This window comes from Echiichthys vipera, assembly GCF_963691815.1.
Source record: "Echiichthys vipera genome assembly, chromosome: 15".
In the NCBI taxonomy this organism is placed as follows: Eukaryota; Metazoa; Chordata; class Actinopteri; order Perciformes; family Trachinidae; genus Echiichthys; species Echiichthys vipera.
The window spans coordinates 22386393-22405811 of NC_139840.1; the positions used below are offsets into that span (position 1 = coordinate 22386393).

General features: G+C 46.1%; 2 protein-coding genes across 2 annotated transcripts; both read right to left on the reverse strand.

Annotated features, from left to right (window-relative positions):
* Nucleotides 1-350: 350 nt before the first annotated feature.
* On the reverse strand, nt 351-9612 carry LOC310958020 (leukocyte cell-derived chemotaxin 1-like). The gene is made up of 7 exons (XM_083928807.1): nt 9474-9612; nt 9123-9263; nt 7662-7802; nt 5267-5380; nt 2377-2527; nt 1872-1981; nt 351-1198 (listed from the first exon to the last, which is right to left on the reverse strand). The coding sequence occupies exons 1-7, from the start codon at nt 9543-9545 to the stop codon at nt 974-976; spliced, it is 954 nt and encodes a 317-aa protein (XP_083784933.1). The 5' UTR covers nt 9546-9612; the 3' UTR covers nt 351-973.
* A 1904-nt stretch (nt 9613-11516) lies between these two features.
* Nucleotides 11517-14761, reverse strand: LOC310957460 (protocadherin-8-like; the record flags this gene model as incomplete). Its single annotated transcript, XM_083928033.1, has 3 exons — nt 11517-11872; nt 11959-12184; nt 12305-14761. 3 exons carry the CDS (start codon nt 14759-14761, stop codon nt 11517-11519), a joined length of 3039 nt encoding a protein of 1012 aa, XP_083784159.1.
* Between the last annotated feature and the right edge of the window lie 4658 nt (nt 14762-19419).

The window sequence follows — 19419 nt, forward strand, 5'->3', positions numbered from 1 at the left end:
AAGCGCTTTGCATCGTGGGTAAGATCTGGGAGCGTGACGGCTACAGAGTCTTTAGTCTCATTAAAGAGTTCTAGAGCTGCAACTCTCACATTAAAGCACTCTGGAAACTTCATTCTGCTCGTCCCTTTGGAGCAGCTACGAGATGTGACATCTCCAAACTGAAGTGTCTGTGAGTGTGCGAGAGAGAAAAGAGAGAGGGGCTGCTCCCAAATAAACCCAATAATACAATTATACACAATATGTTATTTACAAATAAGAGAAAGTCATCAGGTCAGTAGGAAGAAGAAGAAAAAAAGAGGGGTGACACTTTAAAGTTTACTTAAAAAAGTTTATTCGGTGATATTGCACTTTGATATTTCTTCAATGCAGATGAAAGCACATTTAGATGAAAGTTTGTGAGGGCGCGTACAGTACATTGTTTTAATGAGAGCTACTCATGAAGATAAAATAGGAAAAAGAGTCAAAAATATTCCACTAGGGGATGACAAGTGAAACTATTTAAGCCAGATGACTGCTATTGAAATACTTTGCGGCCTATACATTTATTTACATCCAAGAAGGAAAGAAAAGGAACGATTACCACTTCTATAAATACAAGCACACCTGCTATTCCTCTAGATAAATGGGTGGAGTTATACATATTTGAAATCAGGGCATCATATAACCTCTGTTCTCTTGACAGCGTGTTGTGCTGTAACTCGGAAGGATCCTAGTCCATATGTTTGTTTAATAAGACAAGTTGTGCAGTGTGCAGCCACGGCGTACCTTTACATGTGAGAACATGTGTGTCCTAGATTCTGTACCATCCATTTCTAATGTGGGGGCACAGTTACTGAAGTTCTCCCGCTCAGACTGACACGTAATAGATACAATGAGGAGCTACCGTCTTCCTTTCCTAAACTTTTCCCTTCATCTCCCCTCCCTTAGAATCTCATCCCTCCCTAGTTTCATCCCCCCAGGAGGATGCAGGTGTTTACACCAGACCCAGAATGCGTGCCACCCACCAGTTGCAGGGCATGATGACTCTGCATGCCACCCTGCAGCCCTGGTAGTGGTACGGCCACGGGTGGTACCCTCCGAGCGGCTCGCAGATCCTCTGGCAGTGGGTGTAGCTGCGACGGCACTCGCTGCAGCACACGCCCTGGTGGTCCAGCTCGGCGTAGTTGTTCATGGTTTCCTGCTCGCCTTCGAGACCTCTCTGAGAGAGCAGACAAGAGAGGACAGCAGTCAGAGGGTACGCAGCGTTTGTGCCGCGACGCTGTACGTCTTTAGCGACGGAGGAGACTCGTTTCAAACCAATTAAAACTGGATTTCCGACAGGCGGGGGTGGGGAGGAGGGGATGTTGTCAGATGTTGGTTTTTGTTGTCAAATATTTTCTTTTCCGACGTAGCGCTTGCTGCGCACCCCCCTCTGTGGTTGTCAGGAGTGTGTAGCAGGGTGATGCTTGGAGAGGGAAGGGAGAGGAATTAGGAAAAATGGGGCCCAATATAAGGGGTTAGGATGGAGGGCAAGGGGTGTGTATGTATGGGAGTCTGTGTGTGCTCAGCAGGGCAACGGGGCCACAGCAGAGGAGGGGGGGGATGTTGTGGAATTATTCATACAGCCTCAATGCTGAAAGGAAAGCTTTGGACAGCCTCACAGAAAGCCCATGCACAGAAAACACACCCACGCATACACTCAGATTTGCAGTGACAATCCGAGCCCCTCCGCCGTGACCCCGGCATCTGCTGCTGCTCGCACAGCTGTGAGAAACTCCTCGGCGAAAAGCCTTCTCAGGTAGCCCTCAGATCTGAACGGACAGTCGCAGACGCTGCAGCTGGACGTAAACACGAGCGGAGAAGAAGAGTGTGAGTTTGTCTGCGTGACTCACCTGATAGGGGTTCTCTGGGTTGAACTCTGCCTCCACGTCCTCTTCCTCCTCCCCGGCCACGGCTGCCTGGCGGCGCTGGCGGGGGGCAGCCCTCCTCTTCCTCTGTCCGCCTGCACACACATCACAGTCTCAATATCTGACAGCAGAGAAATTTTGGAGCGGAGTGGCACTAATGTGGCACGGCTCCTGATTGCACAGTGGTTTCTCTGGCAGCATTTTGAAGTCCTCAGATGAAGGAGAATAAAATTGTGTTTTGAGAACTTTTGACCCCTCCGCAGCACGCTAAAAATTGTACTCTGAAACTTCAAAAGGACTTCTGCTTTTCTTTTAAGCTTGTTTTTCTTTCCGTTGCTTCTGCAATGTTAAATGGAAATTCTGGAGACCGTTTGACCCGTATCCTCCTTGCTTTGTGTCAAAACTTACACAGCCTTGAAAAAGCCTTGTTTTACTTTTGGCTTGGGATTATTTATTTAATATCTTGACCACAAGCTGTCCGATTGCTTACTGGTTGAGTAGGTGGGACGGAGCCAGAAGATTGGCAGCTCTCCGCACAAGTCCTTTATCTTGTTGCTGAGGAAGGCAGGGTCTGAGAGGGGAGTGTCGGCCGCCACCCAGATCAGATCTTCCTCAAATTTGGCCGGCATCACTTCGTCCTCCTTTAGGGGCCAAGAAGGTGAGGAGAAAATAAGCAGACACACAAATGGAAACAGACATCACAACAAAGCATCTGAAGACGCCCCTTTCTGCTGAAGCCGTAAAGTCCCACTTGTTACTAGCCTGCCCCTTTAAATAGCCCACAGTCTTTGCATCCTGTCCGAGTCTAATCTGCATTAATGCCGTGCTGTTAATGCTCTTTATAACAACATAAAATCTAGCAGTAAAAAAGGAAGCCCTTGAGGCTTCAGTATACAGAGTCCCTTTGCACTAACATTTAGCTGTATACACAACGTCAGGACTCATCAGGATCTGGAGGGAGGGAGAGATTGGATGGCCTAAATTTGCAGGTTTCTGCAGATAAACTAATGAGGTTTCCAGAGGAGAGACTGTGTAAACATATACACTCTGTTTCCACTGCCTGCAGGTAAAAGGGGAATTCTGTGGGGATGATTTTTTTTTTGCCCAGAGGCGTTTTGTTCCTGAGGGCTGCACCGCACTAGCCACAGCCCTGTTTAGGGAACGATATCCTCCAACCGTTCAGAAAGGCTGCTTCTTTTTCTTTTTTTTCTTCCCCAAGCTCAAATGATTTGCTGGAGGGACAAATAAAAGCGGGGGTCCTTCTCCACTGATAAGAGTTTATCTGACCCACTCTCTCCGGATGCATATGTGTGTGTGTGTGCGGGCGTGCTTATCTAACCCATATTTGCCATCACTCTAAATTATAGCAAATGACCAGCCTGCAGCAACCATTACAACAACATCTCCCTCTCCACACACACACACACACACGCTCACTCTCACACACACACACGCACAAATGTGAGCCAAACGATCATTTATGAGGCAAAGAGAGGCAATAACACAAACACACACAAAAGCACGAACGTGAAATAAATGATCTGTTATGAGGCACAGAGAGGCAATAAGAGCAGCCCTGCGTGATAATTAATTGTGTGTTTGCGTGTGTGTGTGTTTATGCGCGTTCATGAGCGCAATTCTGGTGATGTGGATTTATGTGGATGTGAGAGCTAAATGATTTTAATTATCAGACGGCCTCAATTGAACAATCACAGGCGGTGGTGTCTGTGCGTTGTGACAACGATCCACACACACATATGGTGTATTCAGCGTAGTCCTCTGTGGTGCTTTTTTGAGTCCACCCAGCTGTTATGTGATGGGAGCCCACATAAAAATCACCCATGTGTTCCCGGTAGATCATCGGCTCGGGTGATTCATGTTAATACCTCAGCTTTATATCAGAAGTGGGGACGTGTAGGGTAAAGGGTTTATAACATGTAACCACTGGTTTCATAAATGGGCTTATAAAAGATTTATTCAATCTAGATTTTTCAGTAATAAGCCATTTTTAAGAGCAGTGTTTGGGTTGCCAGGTTTGAAATATCGTCCTCTGGCATGATTTAGAGTTCCTACACCTTTTCCAAGGTCAAATTCAAGCACTTTCAAGCACTTTCATGGTGCATTTTCAAGGTTTTCCAGCACCTTACAGCTGTGGTTAATGACTTTTTTATGTATTGTATTGTATGTATTTTGTATGTATTTCTACAAATACATACAAAATAAAAAATAAAAAATACATTACTTCACTTTTTTTATCAAGTTAAAAATATGAATTATGCTATAAACAGGTAAACTTGTGTTTTGCAATAACAGATGGATACGAAATTTAATTAAACTTCAATTCTAAAGCCATTTGTTACAAAAGAAATGCAGATACAATTTCAAGCACCTGTACAAACCCTGATGACTTGTATTGTTTTTTCAGCTCTTTTCAGAACATTTTATTAATGACCTGCTCACATTTGTATCTTCAGATTTGATGGTAAAGAAGTTGTTAATAAACAGTGGTCGCATCTGCAGCTATAACTTTTTTAATACATGGATTTAGGTGCAGATCCGCTGCAGCGCTTTCTGAGAAGCTAAGTGGTCAAACCGTTAGGAATGGGAATCGAGAACCGGTTCCAGTTGAGATCCAGTAACAAACTGGAGTCGGTATCGTATGCCTCTGAGCTTAGCGATACCTTTTACCAATGCTGGCATGTTTTCCTGACAGCTGCACATTACGAAACAGTGACGTCAAACCCGTGTCCACGCCGCTGGAAACTTATAGCAACAAGCAGTCATGGCGGAGAGGAAGAAACAGTTCACTGTATTCAGACCAAGAGACGATAAAACAGTTGTTGTTGCTGTAAACCTGTGATAACAGCATTGGTATCAATAAAATCCTTTCAATTCCCATCCCTACAAACTGTCCAATCCATTCCTAATTCATCAAAAAGCTAAATATCTGTAGAGCTAAATGCTTACAGCCTGTAGGCAATCTGAAGCGGGATGCCAGTCCTCCTTGTTGACCTGCCGTCCCCCCTTTCCGTCCTCTAGTAGCAGAGAGAGTGCAGGGGCAGAGGCGTGGTTAAGTCTGCCTGACTCATTGATCCTTTATCTGAACGGGTGAACCTGTGGTGCTGAAATAGCTGACAGATTTGGTAATTCTGACTTTTTCTTCCACAACAAATCACCCGCTGTGTTTACCATATTTTGTGCCAATCCATCTACTTGATGTTGAGATGTTTAACTGGATTAGATTAAAAATGTTTCGGGTAGTCAGGCCTTGGTTTGGAAATGCATAATAGGAACTTAGTACCAAAGTACCAAAATGGGCTGAAAATACACCACTGAAAGAACATTACAGCATTGATACAAGACAGACCGGACCAACCCACCAGGTCGAATGTCAGCGAGTCCTTGTCGAGAGCGTCCACATCAGGCAGACGAGCCTTCACTTGGGTCTTGATGTAGCACTTCTCCCCTCCTGAAAACCGGATCCCTGTGATCCCCTGGAGGAGTCAGGAAGGGAAGGGGACAAGAGAAACCTGGTATGTAAAAACTCATTGCTTCTCCAGTTAATGTGTCATCCACGTAGATTATAATAAAGCTTAGACGTAGCTTCAGGGTCTGAGAAGTGAAGCCAATGCAGAAGTGCCTTAAGCGTGCATTGTTTCTAATGACCAGCATGGGGCGACTCCGCTTGTTGCAAAAAGAAGTCAGTTTGTATAGAAGTCAATGAGAAAATGAGCCTACTTCTCACTTTATTTATTACCTCACTAAACATTTTATGGCCTCAGTCGCTAGTTTCAAGTCTTCTTCAAAACAGCATGATGTTTATTGACTAAATTATTGCCCTATTTAGAGTCAAATAGATCATAAAGAAGGGGAGGCTATTTTGTGATTGACTAGTTGTTACCACAGCGACCTCTCAATCCATATCAATGGCCATGTCTACATTAAAGTAGCCGTGAATTTGTTTTTAGGTGTTGTTTGGGTTTTCATCTTAGAAACATTTCACAGTGTGTTTCCAGTTCATGGAAGTTCATTTTGTTAACAAGCAAGATGGCAACTAATTTCCCCTGTGTCACTGAAGTACATGAACAAATGAACAGCACGGAACCGCGCAAAGTTGTCCCACTTAGAGTTTAGCTTGTATCTTATCGTATCAAATTGTATCAGGTCATATCTTATTGTATCTTATTGTATCTTATCGTATCTTTTTGTATCTTAGCGTGTCATAGTGAATCTCATCTTATCGTATTTTAGTGTATCATATTGTATCATATTGTATCTTATATCGTATTGTATCTTGTCAGATCTTATCGTATCTTATATCGTATTGTATCTTATCAGATCTTATCGTATTGTATCGTATTGTATCATATTGTATCGTATTGTATCTTATCATATCACATCGTATCTTATCATATCTTATCTCATCGTATTGTGTCTTATCGTATCTTATCATAACGTATTGAACCTCATCGTATCGTATCTTATCGTATTTAAGTGTATCATATTTTATCGTATTGTATCTTATCGGATCGTATCGTATTGTATCATATTGTATCTTATATCGTATTGTATCTTATCGTATCATATTGTATTGTATTTATCTTATCATATCGCATCTTATCTTATCATATCGCATCGTATTGTATCGTATTGTATCTTATCATAACGTATTGTATCTCATCGTATCGTATCATATCTTATATCGTATTGTATCTTATCATATCGCATCGTATCTTATCATATCTTATCGTATCGTATTGTATCTTATCGTATCGTATCGTAACGTATTGTATCTTATCGTATCATGTCTTATTGTATTGTATCATATCGTGTCTTATCGTACCTTATCGTACTGTATCTTATCGTACCTTATCGTATCTTATTGTATCTTATCGTAACGTATTGTATCTTATCTTATCTTATCTTATCGTAACGTAACGTAACGTATCGTATCTTATTTTATCTTATCGTAACGTATCGTATCGTATCGTACCGTATCGTATCGTATTGTATTGTATTGTATCATATCGTATCTTGTCATATCTTATCGTATCGTATTGTATCTTATCGTATCGTATTGTAATGTATCTTATCGTATTGTATAGTATCGTGTCTTATCTTATCGTATGGTATCGTTTCTGATCTTATCCTATTTTATCGTATTGTATCTTCTCCTATCATATCTTATCGTATCATATTGTATCATATTGTATCGTATCGTGTCTTACCTTATCGTATGGTATCGTTTCTTATCTTATCATATTTTATCGTATTGTATCTTCACCCCTTTCGTATCCCGGTACAGGTATCTTCAAATTTCGATAAGGATGTATATCAATCAGTGTAATGGTCATCATGAGCTCTCTGCAGGTGTCTAATACTATAAAGACATAAAATATAACATCACAGCTGATTTTGATGTTCTAGATTTTAAAAAATTGCACTCACAGCGACACTATGCTTAAAGGTCAAAGTTGTAATCGTTAAAAGGCCAAATCTGCCGCTTCACTAGTCTGAGTGGCCGGATTGGGGGGCTTTAATTAAAGGTCAAAAACCACCAGTCCGTATTTAATGAAAATTGGAGGGACGATGCATCTTGACACTGATTGGCCCAAAGGGAGAGAACGCGTGTTGTAATGAGCCAATCTCTTCACAAGGGTAATCAAAACTTCAACATATCTGATCAACTTGCTCGGTTAGCGTTGATCGGTGTGTCAGTGAGTCTGCTTTTTCTGCTTTCACTCGATATTTTTGATTATTTTACATCCAACTCACAATCTCAAAGTCATGGACCTCCACAGCCTCGTCCGCCCCGCTGCCGGTGCTGAATCTCTCCATGTTATTTGCCGTGTCGATCTCCATTGCACCCTCCTCCACTTTGCCATTAATGCTCATGCTGTAGTGGACATTGTAGACCTGCAGACACACACACACACACACACACACACAAGGTTTCAGACTGGCATGTAAGGTATGAGAGTCCTGAGTCACCCCACCCCCAGCCCTCTCTTTCAACACTCCTCCTCAACCTCCTTTCTCCAATCTCACCCTAAAAGACTTTTCCTCGCACATAACAGCCTCTCTTTTCTGGATTCCTCTTTCAGACCCACACATTCATTCAAAACTCGGTCAGAAGAATATAATCTGTACAGCGCTGGGTGATGATGACCCTTCTGCAGAGCTGCCTCATCATGTCTTAATAGCATTTTTCTAACTTCATATTGGAAGAAAAACACTCTCAAAGCTACATTTTCCCCTCTCGTCTCTTTCACCTCTTGCCCCTGGACCATCAGCCGGACCAAAGAGCCCCCCTCCACCACCACCACCACCACCCCCCGGCCCCCTCCACCCTGTCAGGATCCTCCAACACACACCGCACACACACAACGCCTCCATTCACTAAGCAGACTGCACCATGCAACTGGAGTGTTTCATTTACATTTTAGTGTTTGCTTACTCTGCTAAAAGAAAAGAAAAAATCTTGGAAAACTCCTTTTTATTCAAATAAAATATAAATGTTCCCCTGAAAACGTTCACTATAGTCTCCCTTTCAGGACGGTCTGTTTCAAGAATTTCTTCAATCAAGTGACGTTGTTTTTTACAGGTAGGACTGGGATTTTCTTAAATGGTAGTGCCGGTCCTTTTAGAAACAAAGAAAGGCTGCTTTTGACTTTTGTTTGAATTCCTGAGGGACTGTATGAAGATTAGTGTGGTGGTGAGCGATGACTCAACCCTAATAGTTGCTTTCATTATCTTATTTGTAATATCTTAATAATAATCGATGTCACTACTATATTTATCAAAAAAACCTGACTCAGACAGAACTGTTCTGCTCTACAAATGTCTTTAAAGTTGGTTTATTGTCCCAACAAATTCATATTTGGCCCGCTGATGATGGATTAGGGTTTACTAGTTTGCCATTTAATAATTATTATCCATATCAATCCTAACCTCCATATTTTCAGGCCAAAAATTGTGCAGAAATCATATTAGTGATTTCGTACTTTAGCACTTTGGCATTGTAGGGCAGTGTTGTCCTCTGCAAATGCACCTTTATGAACCAAAATCTAACTGTGGCTATAAACAATATTGTAAAGGAAAGCTGGAACAAATACATAATGAGAATAAACTATAACACCCTCCCCAGCTGTAGCCTACCAAATGGTAACCCCCCTGTCCTTCATTAAAACTTGTTTTGCGGTGTAAGTAAGAGCAACCATTAAATATTACTCTTACATGTTTTTCATTGTTGTTCCAGAAGTAGAAAGCTCCGACTGCCCCCAGCAGCAGCAGGAGGGCCCCGGCGATGAGCACCGCGATCCCGGCCTTCAGGAGGCGGCCGGTGGCGGCTGGCTTCACGGCCACGGCGGAGTAGGCCTACCGTAAAACAAACAACGCAAGAAAAAATGACAACTTTCAGAATCTTTCAGAAACGCAACATGAAACCAAGAGCATGCGTAAAACAAGCAGCTTCTGACAACCCAGTTACCCATCTGGGTAATGAAATTGAAATTCCTGCAAGTATTGGTTGGTCATCCGTCCAGCTGACCTCCACACTGAGCTGCACCGGCAGGTTTGAAAACTCACCGGGGGCATGAAGTGCTGCAGGTCCTCTGGTCCCGCCGAGGCGATCGGTACTTTCTCTGAGTTCCCGGCCATGACTGGAGCCAAACACCTGAGGGAACCCCAGTCCACTACCTTCTCTCTCTATCTCTCTCTCTCTCTCCCTCTCTCTCTCTCTCTCTCTCTCTCTCTCCCTCTCTCTCCCTCCCTCTCTCTCTTCCTCTCTCTCTCTCTCTCTCTCTCTCTCCCTCTCTCCCCCTCTCTCTCTCTCTCTCTGGCGGAGGATGGGCACACAAATGCGCATTCACACAGGCAGCTCGTGTTCGTTCAAACTGCGCAAGACCTTTCCAAGTTCTTGTGACTTCCATGTCTTTTTTTTAAAGGTAACACAACTTCCAGGTGGTGATTAGCACATTATGAGCAGCTACTCATTTGAGCCAAGAGTTATGCCTCTAAATCATTCATCATGTTTTTTCTTTGAAGTAACTTACATGAGTTTGATTCTCAAAACCCGAGTTTCATCTCATCATGAGCAACATCGGTGGGTAGACTAAGATCGGTTCAGCAATTAAGAAGATGATGAAGGAAGGGAGAGGTTGTCTCCTCAAATCACCTTAGACACACACACACACACACACACACACACCCTCCTCTCTCTCTCTCAATGCCTCCACAGACTGCTGCAGGTCAAAGGTGACTCTGGCGGAATGTCGCACGTGTTCTCCAGCTCGGAGACGGTGTATTTACATGACAGTGTGCAAAAGGGACGTCTTGTTGGTCATACTTCGGTCTTATTTCTCTATATCTCCTTTATCCGAGGAGTCCAGATCCCTTCTGCTGTTATGAAAAATGCCCTGAACCCATGAATGATTGTTGGGGGGGGTGTTACGTAAAGGGCGCAACGTGCGCGTTTGGCACATAGACAAAAACCCTCCTGACAGGAGAGCAGGAGGATTTTCTCTCAAGGACTTCTTGTTCTCTGACAAAAGAACAATCATGTGTTTTTGAAGCCAATCAAACTTAGATTGTTAGACGTGTTTTTATACATTTAAGCTTTGGAGAAAAGTACAGTAAATGCACTTTTACGCAGTCAATCTCATTATGTATGCGCACATTTCAAGTGGTAGTGATTTATGTAATGGAAACCTGCTTTAATTATTGTATTAACATGCAGGTCTTAGGCAATAAAATGCAGTTATTGCGTCCATGAAAATGAGACAGAATAACTGTGAAGGTGTTCGCTCTTTATATGCATGAGGTGTGAGAGTGGTTTGCTAGAAAACCTTGTCGTCTGCTCTGGCATCTCTCCAGCAAAATCGTATCCTCAAAAGAAAAAAAACTGACCTTCGGTGGGCTGCAAGGACAGAGGCTCACTGCTGCATTAACAGCGACGCCTGTTGGCTTTTACTGTGACTGACCTGAGTGAGGCTCCTGCAGGGCTTTCACACACACACACACACCCTGCTTGCCTCACCTGGATCAGAATGGTTTAAAAACGCACATGACTCCCGTGTTCAGAACAGTATTTCAAAGTTTTATTTTCTCTCAGAATAGTGTGATGATAAAAAAAGGAAATCTGTACAATTACTTATTATTGCATTCAAATAATTCCATACATCGTTATCAACTTGATACATTGTGGGTCACCCGGCCCTCAAACCTGCACAGTTTTTGGGGCCATTTTAAATAGTCAGCGTGCTTAAAGATCCATAATTACAATTCATATGTACACGTCTTTGCTTAATTTTTACTTTTATAAAAAATAAAATCTCTCTGTATGTACAAAGCTTGCATATGGTACACGTCATGTCCAACAAAAATGTCTCAAAGTGATTGATTGGCCATCAAATGTGGCTTTTTACAATAAAACAACAAAAAAACACACAAATATTAGATTATATAAACTTATATATGCAGACTCTCCACAGCAACAAAGAAAGTTACATTATTCTCATTGTCAATGACTCATAAATTAAAACTTTGAATACACTATACATTTCTTTAAGAGTGAGCTTCGGTGTGTGTGTGTGTGTATGTGTGTGCGCACGTGTGTGTGTAATGTCTGTTTTAGACATTGTTGTTGTCGGGACAGTGTGTAGGGGTGGGGGTGTAAACAGGGATGCTTATATCACTGATCTCCTGCACCCTCACAGGCCTGGGTGGGGTGACCAAAACGTAGTCGTACTCTCTGTGCAGCACCTTTTCGTACACGCTCTGCAGACCCACTGTTTTGGGGAGGTGGGCCTGGTAGTAGTTGTCCCGGCGGTTGGGGTCCCGGGGCAGGGAGGCCGTCTTGGAGAGGCTGCTGAAGGAGGAGAGGGTGGGGGCTGGAGAGGGCGCGGCGTTGGCTCTTACTGCTGAGGGGCTCCAGCAGCGATCAGAGTGACCCAGGACCTTACACTCACTGGTGCACGCCCACAGAGCTGGAAGAAAGCGTTTGAAAGTTCGATTTAGAACCAAAACATGACACTTAAGTGACATAACTCTGCATATTTGTTCTTGCTCTTACCATTTTGGCCACCCATGGGAGGAACCACTGCTCCATCTTTCTTCAGGCCAGTGTCCCCACTGACATCACTGTCACTGTCATTGAAGTCACTGTCCCCCTTGCCACTGTCTTTGCCACTGAAGGCCGGGTCCCTGGCTGAGATGGTGGTGTAAGAGTTCCCCTTCCAGATGGTGATGGGCCTCACAGCCTCTTTGGCGTTCCCATAGCCGGGCAGAGTGGAGTAGCCCTGCAGGAGGAGAGAAGAGAAACAGAGGTTAGTGTCTGCTGGATGAACACATTGCAGATTACTCATTGTTGTGACACCCTCTCCCCTCCCACACCCCACCACTCTCGAGCACAATCTCACCTCATGTTTAGTCCCTCGAGGCTTGCTGTTGCTGTCTGAGTCATACACACAGGGCACCTCGCTGCCGTCCTCTGAGGCCGAGCACATGTCGCTGCCCCCGGGGTGGGCCGAGGTGAACCCACCTGGCTGGCTGCTGTACGACTGTCCGTCAAAGCTGGCTCCTCCCCCGGCCGCGTGCAGAGGCAGAAGCGGGTTGTCCGCCACATGGTTCCTGCCCCGCTCCAGCGTGCCCTTCTCCCCGTACGAGTCGCTGTCTTCTCCGCTCTTGTCCCGCTTGCGCCGGTTGCAGGTGGTGGCGATGAGGATGATGGCGAGCAGCAGGAGCGTGCAGCTCCCCGCGAGGACAACGATAATCACCACGGACAGGTCCCACTGCGCGTGCACCTCGTCCCCGCTGCCTGGCTGGTACACTGTCCTGTCACTCGGCGGGGAGCCCGCGATGATGAGGAAGTGGAGCGTGGCGGTGGAGGTGAGCGCGGGCCTCCCGTTGTCACTCACCGTCACGGTCACGCTCAAAGTTTCGTCCACGTCGTGGCTGAGCACCTGGTTGAGGTAGATCTCCCCGGTGAGTTTGTTGACAGAGAACACGGAGGGTTCTCCGGTGGCCAGCCCGTAGGACAGCTCTGCGTTCACGCCCTCGTCCGCATCCCGCGCCTCCACCCGGGTGATGACGTAGCCGGTCGGTGCGTCCCGGGGCAGCAGGACGTCAGCGGAGCCGTTATTAAGCGGCGGCTGAGTGATGACCGGCGCGTTATCATTCTGGTCCACGATCCTCACATAGACAGTGGCGCTGCCGGTCAGGGGCGGGGAGCCGCCGTCGCTGGCCGTGATGCGGAGCTCCAGCTGCTTCATCACCTCATAGTTGAAGCTCCGGAGCGCGTAAAGAGACCCGCTGGCGGGGTCCAGGGACACGAAGGTGGAGATGGGGGAGCCCATGAAATACGTGTCCGCCAGTTTGTAGCTGACCTTCCCGTTTGACCCCAGGTCCATGTCTCGCGCCACCACAGTGGTGACGTATGCGCCAGGTGCGTTGTTCTCCACCACGGCCACCTCATACACCGGTTTACTGAAGACCGGAGCGTTGTCGTTCTCGTCCGTCAGCCTGATTGTGTACTGAGTGATGGTCCTGAAGGGAGGGGAGCCCAGGTCCTCTGCCACCACTGTGAGGTTATATTCGGGGATTTTCTCTCGGTCTAACGGGCTGGTGCTCACAATCATGAAGCTGTCCTCGTACGCCTGCTGCAGCCTGAAGTGGTCGTGTCCGTAGAGCGTGCAGTGCACCTGCCCGTTGGCGCCGGAGTCTCTGTCCGAGGTGCTGACCAGAGCCACGAAACTCTCTCTGGCCGCCGCCTCTGTGATGTAGGCTATCCCCGCCGTTATAGACGTCATTGGGGTGATGGAGATCTCCGGTGCGTTGTCGTTGACGTCCTGCACCTGCACTACAATTTTACAGATGGCCGGGCTCGGGTTCGGACCCAGGTCGGTGGCCTGGACGTCAAACTCGTACGTGTTCTTACTTTCAAAGTCAATCGGGCTCTCCAAGGTGAGCCGCCCGGTCCTCCTGTCCACTCTGAAGAGTTGCCGTATCTCTGTGGGCACCTGGTTACCGAACCCGTACACCACTTCACCGTTCAGCCCCTCGTCTGGGTCCTCTGCGTTCAGGTCCAGCAGCAGGAAGCCCACCGGCGCGTCCTCGGGCAGGTCCACGGAGAAGCTGTTCCTGTCGAACACCGGAGCGTTGTCGTTATAGTCTTTCACCTTGACGTTGATGCGCGTTGTTCCGGTGCGGGACGGGTTGCCACCGTCCATAGCGACCAGCTCCAGCGCGTAAGAAGCCTGCGTCTCCCGGTCCAGCTCCTTCATGAGCACCAGCTCCGCATATTTAACCCCGTCGGCCCTGCTGAGCACGTCGATTGAAAAGTGGCTGTTGACGGAGATCTGGTAGCTTTGGATGTAGTTCACTCCAACATCCTCATCCACGGCGAAGTCCAGCGGGATCCGCGTGCCCACCGCTGTGTTCTCGGAGATCTCCAGGCTCGACTCTTTCCGGGGGAACTCGGGGGAGTTGTCGTTGATGTCCTTGACCTCCACCTCGACGTGGATGAGTTTGAACTGCTCTTTGGAGAAGCTGACCACGTCGAAAGCGATGAGGCAGTGCAGGGTGTGTTTGCAGATCCGCTCCCTGTCTATCCTCTCTCCGATAGTCAGCTGCCCGTCGCTCTCCCTCAGACGGATGAACGAGGAGTTGAACTGTTTCATCATCCTGAAATTGGTCCTGGAGCCCCCCGAGTTAGAGGCAGAGGAGGAGATGTCCTTGGCCAAGTTTCCAATCACTGTCCCCGGTGCGTCTTCCTCAAATGTCTGATATTTCACCGTCTTTCCTTGTGTGACAGCAGCCAGGTTTGCCAAAGAGACGCACACTAGCACCAACAGCCCGTTCCACCCTGTTTCTCCCATCTTGACACCTTCACTCCAGAATAATCAGCAAACTGTCCGCACCGACTCCGATTTAAAGTTCAAACAAAACCTGTAAAAAAAAAAAAAGCAACTCCTTCCCCTCTCTCCCGGGGTTGTTTAATCTTTTTTATAAAGCCAGTAATAAATATTCCATATGTCTTTCAATGCGCACTCTGGATGCGCTCCGCTCTCTCTCTCTCTCGTTCTCTCTCTACTGGAGGTGTGCTGCTCTCTCAGCAAAGAGGGCTGCAGTGTCTGCAGGAGGGTTTATACGTCGAGGCATGCAAATGAGCCGCGCTGTGACCAATCCGGGCTTTGAGAGGGGGAAAGGGGGACTTCTGAAAGACCTCTAAAACCCTGTTTATAGATTCCTGGACTGTGTGGAGAAACTTGGCACCCAGTATGTGGGCTATACGCGGGGCTTGATTTAATACTGCTATAGTTTCTGTTGCTTGTTTATGTTCCTCGGTCTGTTAAATGAGTCTGCGCACCGACACATGGGGGAGCACAGAGATGCGCAGTGTCCCTGAGCTAGAGGACAAAGCATTTGAATAGGAGTGTCTGTTCGGGATGCTGCCATACTTTCAGAATAAATAGATTTATGCTTTAACACTGTTCTCTTGGACCCCCGCACACGCGTCCTGTCCTGTAAACCAACTGGAGTAAACCCTTCCCAGTGAGGAGTCCCACTGACCTCTGATAGGAAAACACTCACGCACGCCAGAACATGACGTGATTCGTCCTTTTGTCCAACCTCGGAGCCCTGATCCACTCACCCAGACAGATGAGATTTCATAATGCGCTCCTGATGGACCCATAATGCTGAGACAGCGCGTTGAATAATGGCTGGGTCGGGGGGATTCAAAGAATGTGGTGTAACTGGTGGTAACAGCATACTTTTATTGCTCATTTTATTCTCATTAATAAATGCCATAAATTTCCACTGTCTTCTATTATTCATCCCCCTGGTGTGTTGTAATCCAGCAATTGTTTGCCTGATCATATCTGCGTCTGGAAAAGGGGATGGTATCCACTTAAACATTGGTTTTATTCTAATTCTGCTCAGATCCGCTCACGAGATGTCTTGTGCGCGAGAGAGGGGATTTTTATTTATTTAAATAAAGCCAGTGTAAGGGCCGGTTTAACATGCGGCTCTCCTTGGCCTCGCCTGCCAGAACAGAGGCGCAGGTGAAAACACACGCACGCGCGGTTACGCACGCACGCACACAGTCTTCCGCGAACCCGTTACAAATGGGATTTGGCTGCAAACGCAGGGGGGATTTATCGGGATTTCAATAGTGAGATTATATCAAAGGCGTATGAAGCCCTCGTTAGTAGCGGCGGGATAATGGCGTGGCAGGGTCTCCCTTTGCAGCCGTCCACGCCGGTATTGTGGCCCCTGAGCCGGTCTGTGGGGACCCTAACCCCCGCTGCCTCCATGCAGCCCTCGGTCTAACTGCAGCATAATGAGGCACAAACAACATGCAGCCTTTGTACCAGCCCCTCCAACCCCCCCTCTCCCCCAGACCTAACCCCAACTCCTTTCATTACAGGGAGATGGGAGATGAATTGCCCTGCACATGGGGGTCCCTCCTATTAAAATACATTTAGAAAACGACCGGGGCCCGTCACGGCTCTTTAGGAGATTTTCCTCATTCTTCCCATTGGACTCGTTGGTCTCTCTTTCCCTCTCTTCCTCACTCCCCCCTCCCTCGTCCTCACACACACACACACACACACACGATCACACTCACAGCTTTTCAGGGGCAACACTTGCCTTGCAGTAGAAGCTAATATCAGTTGGCATGTTCTATAAAGAACCCATCTGCCACAGAAAGTCAAACAGGCGACACCTGAATGGAGAACATCTAGTGAAGCAGCTTAGACACAGTCAGGCCTGTCCTGAACGATGAGAGGCATCCTTCTGTGATTCATTAAGGACATCACAGTAAAACATCGGCCCTTATACAGCACCGTTATAGAAAAAACACTTTCCAAGCAGGCACCTTTACAAAGAGTTTATATGTTAATGGGGTTATTAATGTTTAATAACTCTTTATATAGAATCCACTGGAGCAGGATCTCCCCTGAATTTACATGTTATTCCAGCCTCCCTTTGTAATACCTCATAGTAACATAAATAGCTACATCAGAAAGATAATTTGCACTCTGCCACATGCTAGCGACAGCAGTTCTGTCTCTATTTGTGTACACCGTCACACAATAGAAGTTATACATTAAGCTTTAGAGGTCGTGAGGGAACAAGTTGAACAACTATAGCACTGTTATATTATCTTGATATGTTGTGAGGAGAGCAAACATTAATAACCCTGCTATTCTTTCTTTTCTTTACAAAGTGAAACACAAAGTGAAGCCTCCATCACCACCCTGATCATTTACGCACAGTCCCCTGTCCGCATTTGGACTAAAACTCACTTATTATGCTTCTACTAATGCGTTACCAACATTTATAACTGCATTTTTACCAAATAACACTATAGCCAAAGGCATTTTTCACAGCCTGGCGAACCTCCAAACTCATTAATGGTTATAACTGATATATAAAGTATTAGTAAATGATTTATAAAAGGGTGCAAAGCATCAGTGATAATGTGAAGTTAAAGATAACTAGAGTTGCAACTGGGCTAGTCGATTCAACGATCGTAGGATATCATACTAAAAGCTCTGCACAAAAATTTGTACGATATCTCATGAAGCGGTGAACGGAAGTCAACCATTTAATTAGGTTTAGGCTGATACCTGACCAGTTCTGGCCCACAAAGGTTACAGTTATGGTAAGTCATCAAAACAACATGGTTAGGATTAGAAAAAAGGGTCCTGGTTTGGCTTAGTACACTTGCACTTGTTCGGGACTATAATTGGGACGATAAAAACGTGGAAAACACACATTTCTGCACAACTTTGCACTGTTTTATGTACGAAAAATACAAAAGAACAATCGATTAGTTGTCAGTTTCAATAACGACCAACCACTCACACACTCCACGCCCTGAAGGGGATCAAGAGCGGAACCTTCAGTCAGACTGAATGCACCAATGTGCAAAACTGAGAGGTACAGACAGTTTTGCAATGCCCAAAAATAGGTTTGTACTTTTTTAATATTTGTTTATTGTATTTTAACTAATTAAGTGAAAGCTATCCGAGGAAATGTGTGATGTGATGTCTGTATTTAAGATGTTGTGACACTGTAACTTCCTGTTAAGGAATATTAAAGGATCCATCTATGTATTACTAAATATTTCGATGATTGATTAATCGATTCAAGTCATTTTCTAAGAAGAAAAGGGGTGAAACTTCTGAATCCAGCTTCTTAAATGTGAATATCTCCTGGTTTATATTCTATTCTTTGACTGTAAACTGAGTTGTGGACATTTGAGGAGGTCATCTTGGGACTTTGGGAAACACTGATGGACATTTTTCAGTATTTTATGACATTTGACGCCCCCAAAAAACGAATCGATTAATCGAGAAGAATCGTAACCCTGCAGCTCTGATGGTAACTGATGCATTTATGTCAGTCTCTTTGTCCGACTGAGGGCAGAGAACCCGTGAGCTGCTCACTGCGGGACTGTGTGAGAACCGTCCTGTTTATTCTTATTTCTTCATGTGTTGAGAGTACACAGCCATTCTCGCGCACGCGCGCGCGCACACACACACACACACACACACACACACACACACACACACACACACAGACACACACAGACTGAAAGACAGAGCAATCAAAAGCAAATGACACAATGTTGAGTCTCGCCTCGCGGATTAAACTCCCTCCTGCACGTGCATGTGCGCGTGCATCAGACAGAGACAATGTTTGACGAGCTTTTGCATGCTCAGCCCCCCCTCAAAAAAAAGCAAAGCTGTCATCTGAAGGACGCACACACACACACACCTTAAAAAAAGAAATACTCTCACGTGACCACCGTGTCGATCTCGCCCGTCTGCACGCGAGTTCAACAATAGCAGAATTAAAGAGAGACTCCGAAATCCCCTCTATTCTTCACGGGACATATTAGCATTTTCTTTAACGTATATAAATATGTCTTTAGAGGACACCCCCTCCTCCCCCTCCTCCTCCCTTTCTCCCTTTTCTTCTGCATTGTGGTCCCATTTGCTCTAGTGATCGCCGGGTATTTGGGGTCTGGAGCGGCTCGCCCGATCCCTGCCTCTCGTTGGGGCTTAACTCATTGAGATGGAAATGGGCGATTTGGTGTCTTTTGTCCCCCGGATAAGCGGTGGAAGGAGAAAGTGGGGAGAGGGAGAGAGCAGGAGGGTGAGAAAAGGAGAGATGGATGTGTGCGTGCGAGTGGGGAGGAGGGGTGTCTAATATAATCGATCAGAGCTCTGACCCCCAACCCCCCACACCCCACCCCTCTCCCCTCTCAGCTAACCTTTGCTTAACTCGCGTGCCATCACAAGCACATGAGTCCTAATTGGTTCCCCGCACTAATTATCCAATTATCGCCTCTCCACCGGAGAACCAGCACTCCGGGGCTCCTCTGGTCCCGTCCTCGCTCCCCTCTGTTGATGGGGATGATTAGGAGTGAATGCCCATCAGCTCCAGAGTGCAACACTTGACAAACGTGTCTTGTTATACGCAGGTCTGAAAGAGAGGGTTCAACCTGCTGCATTGTTCC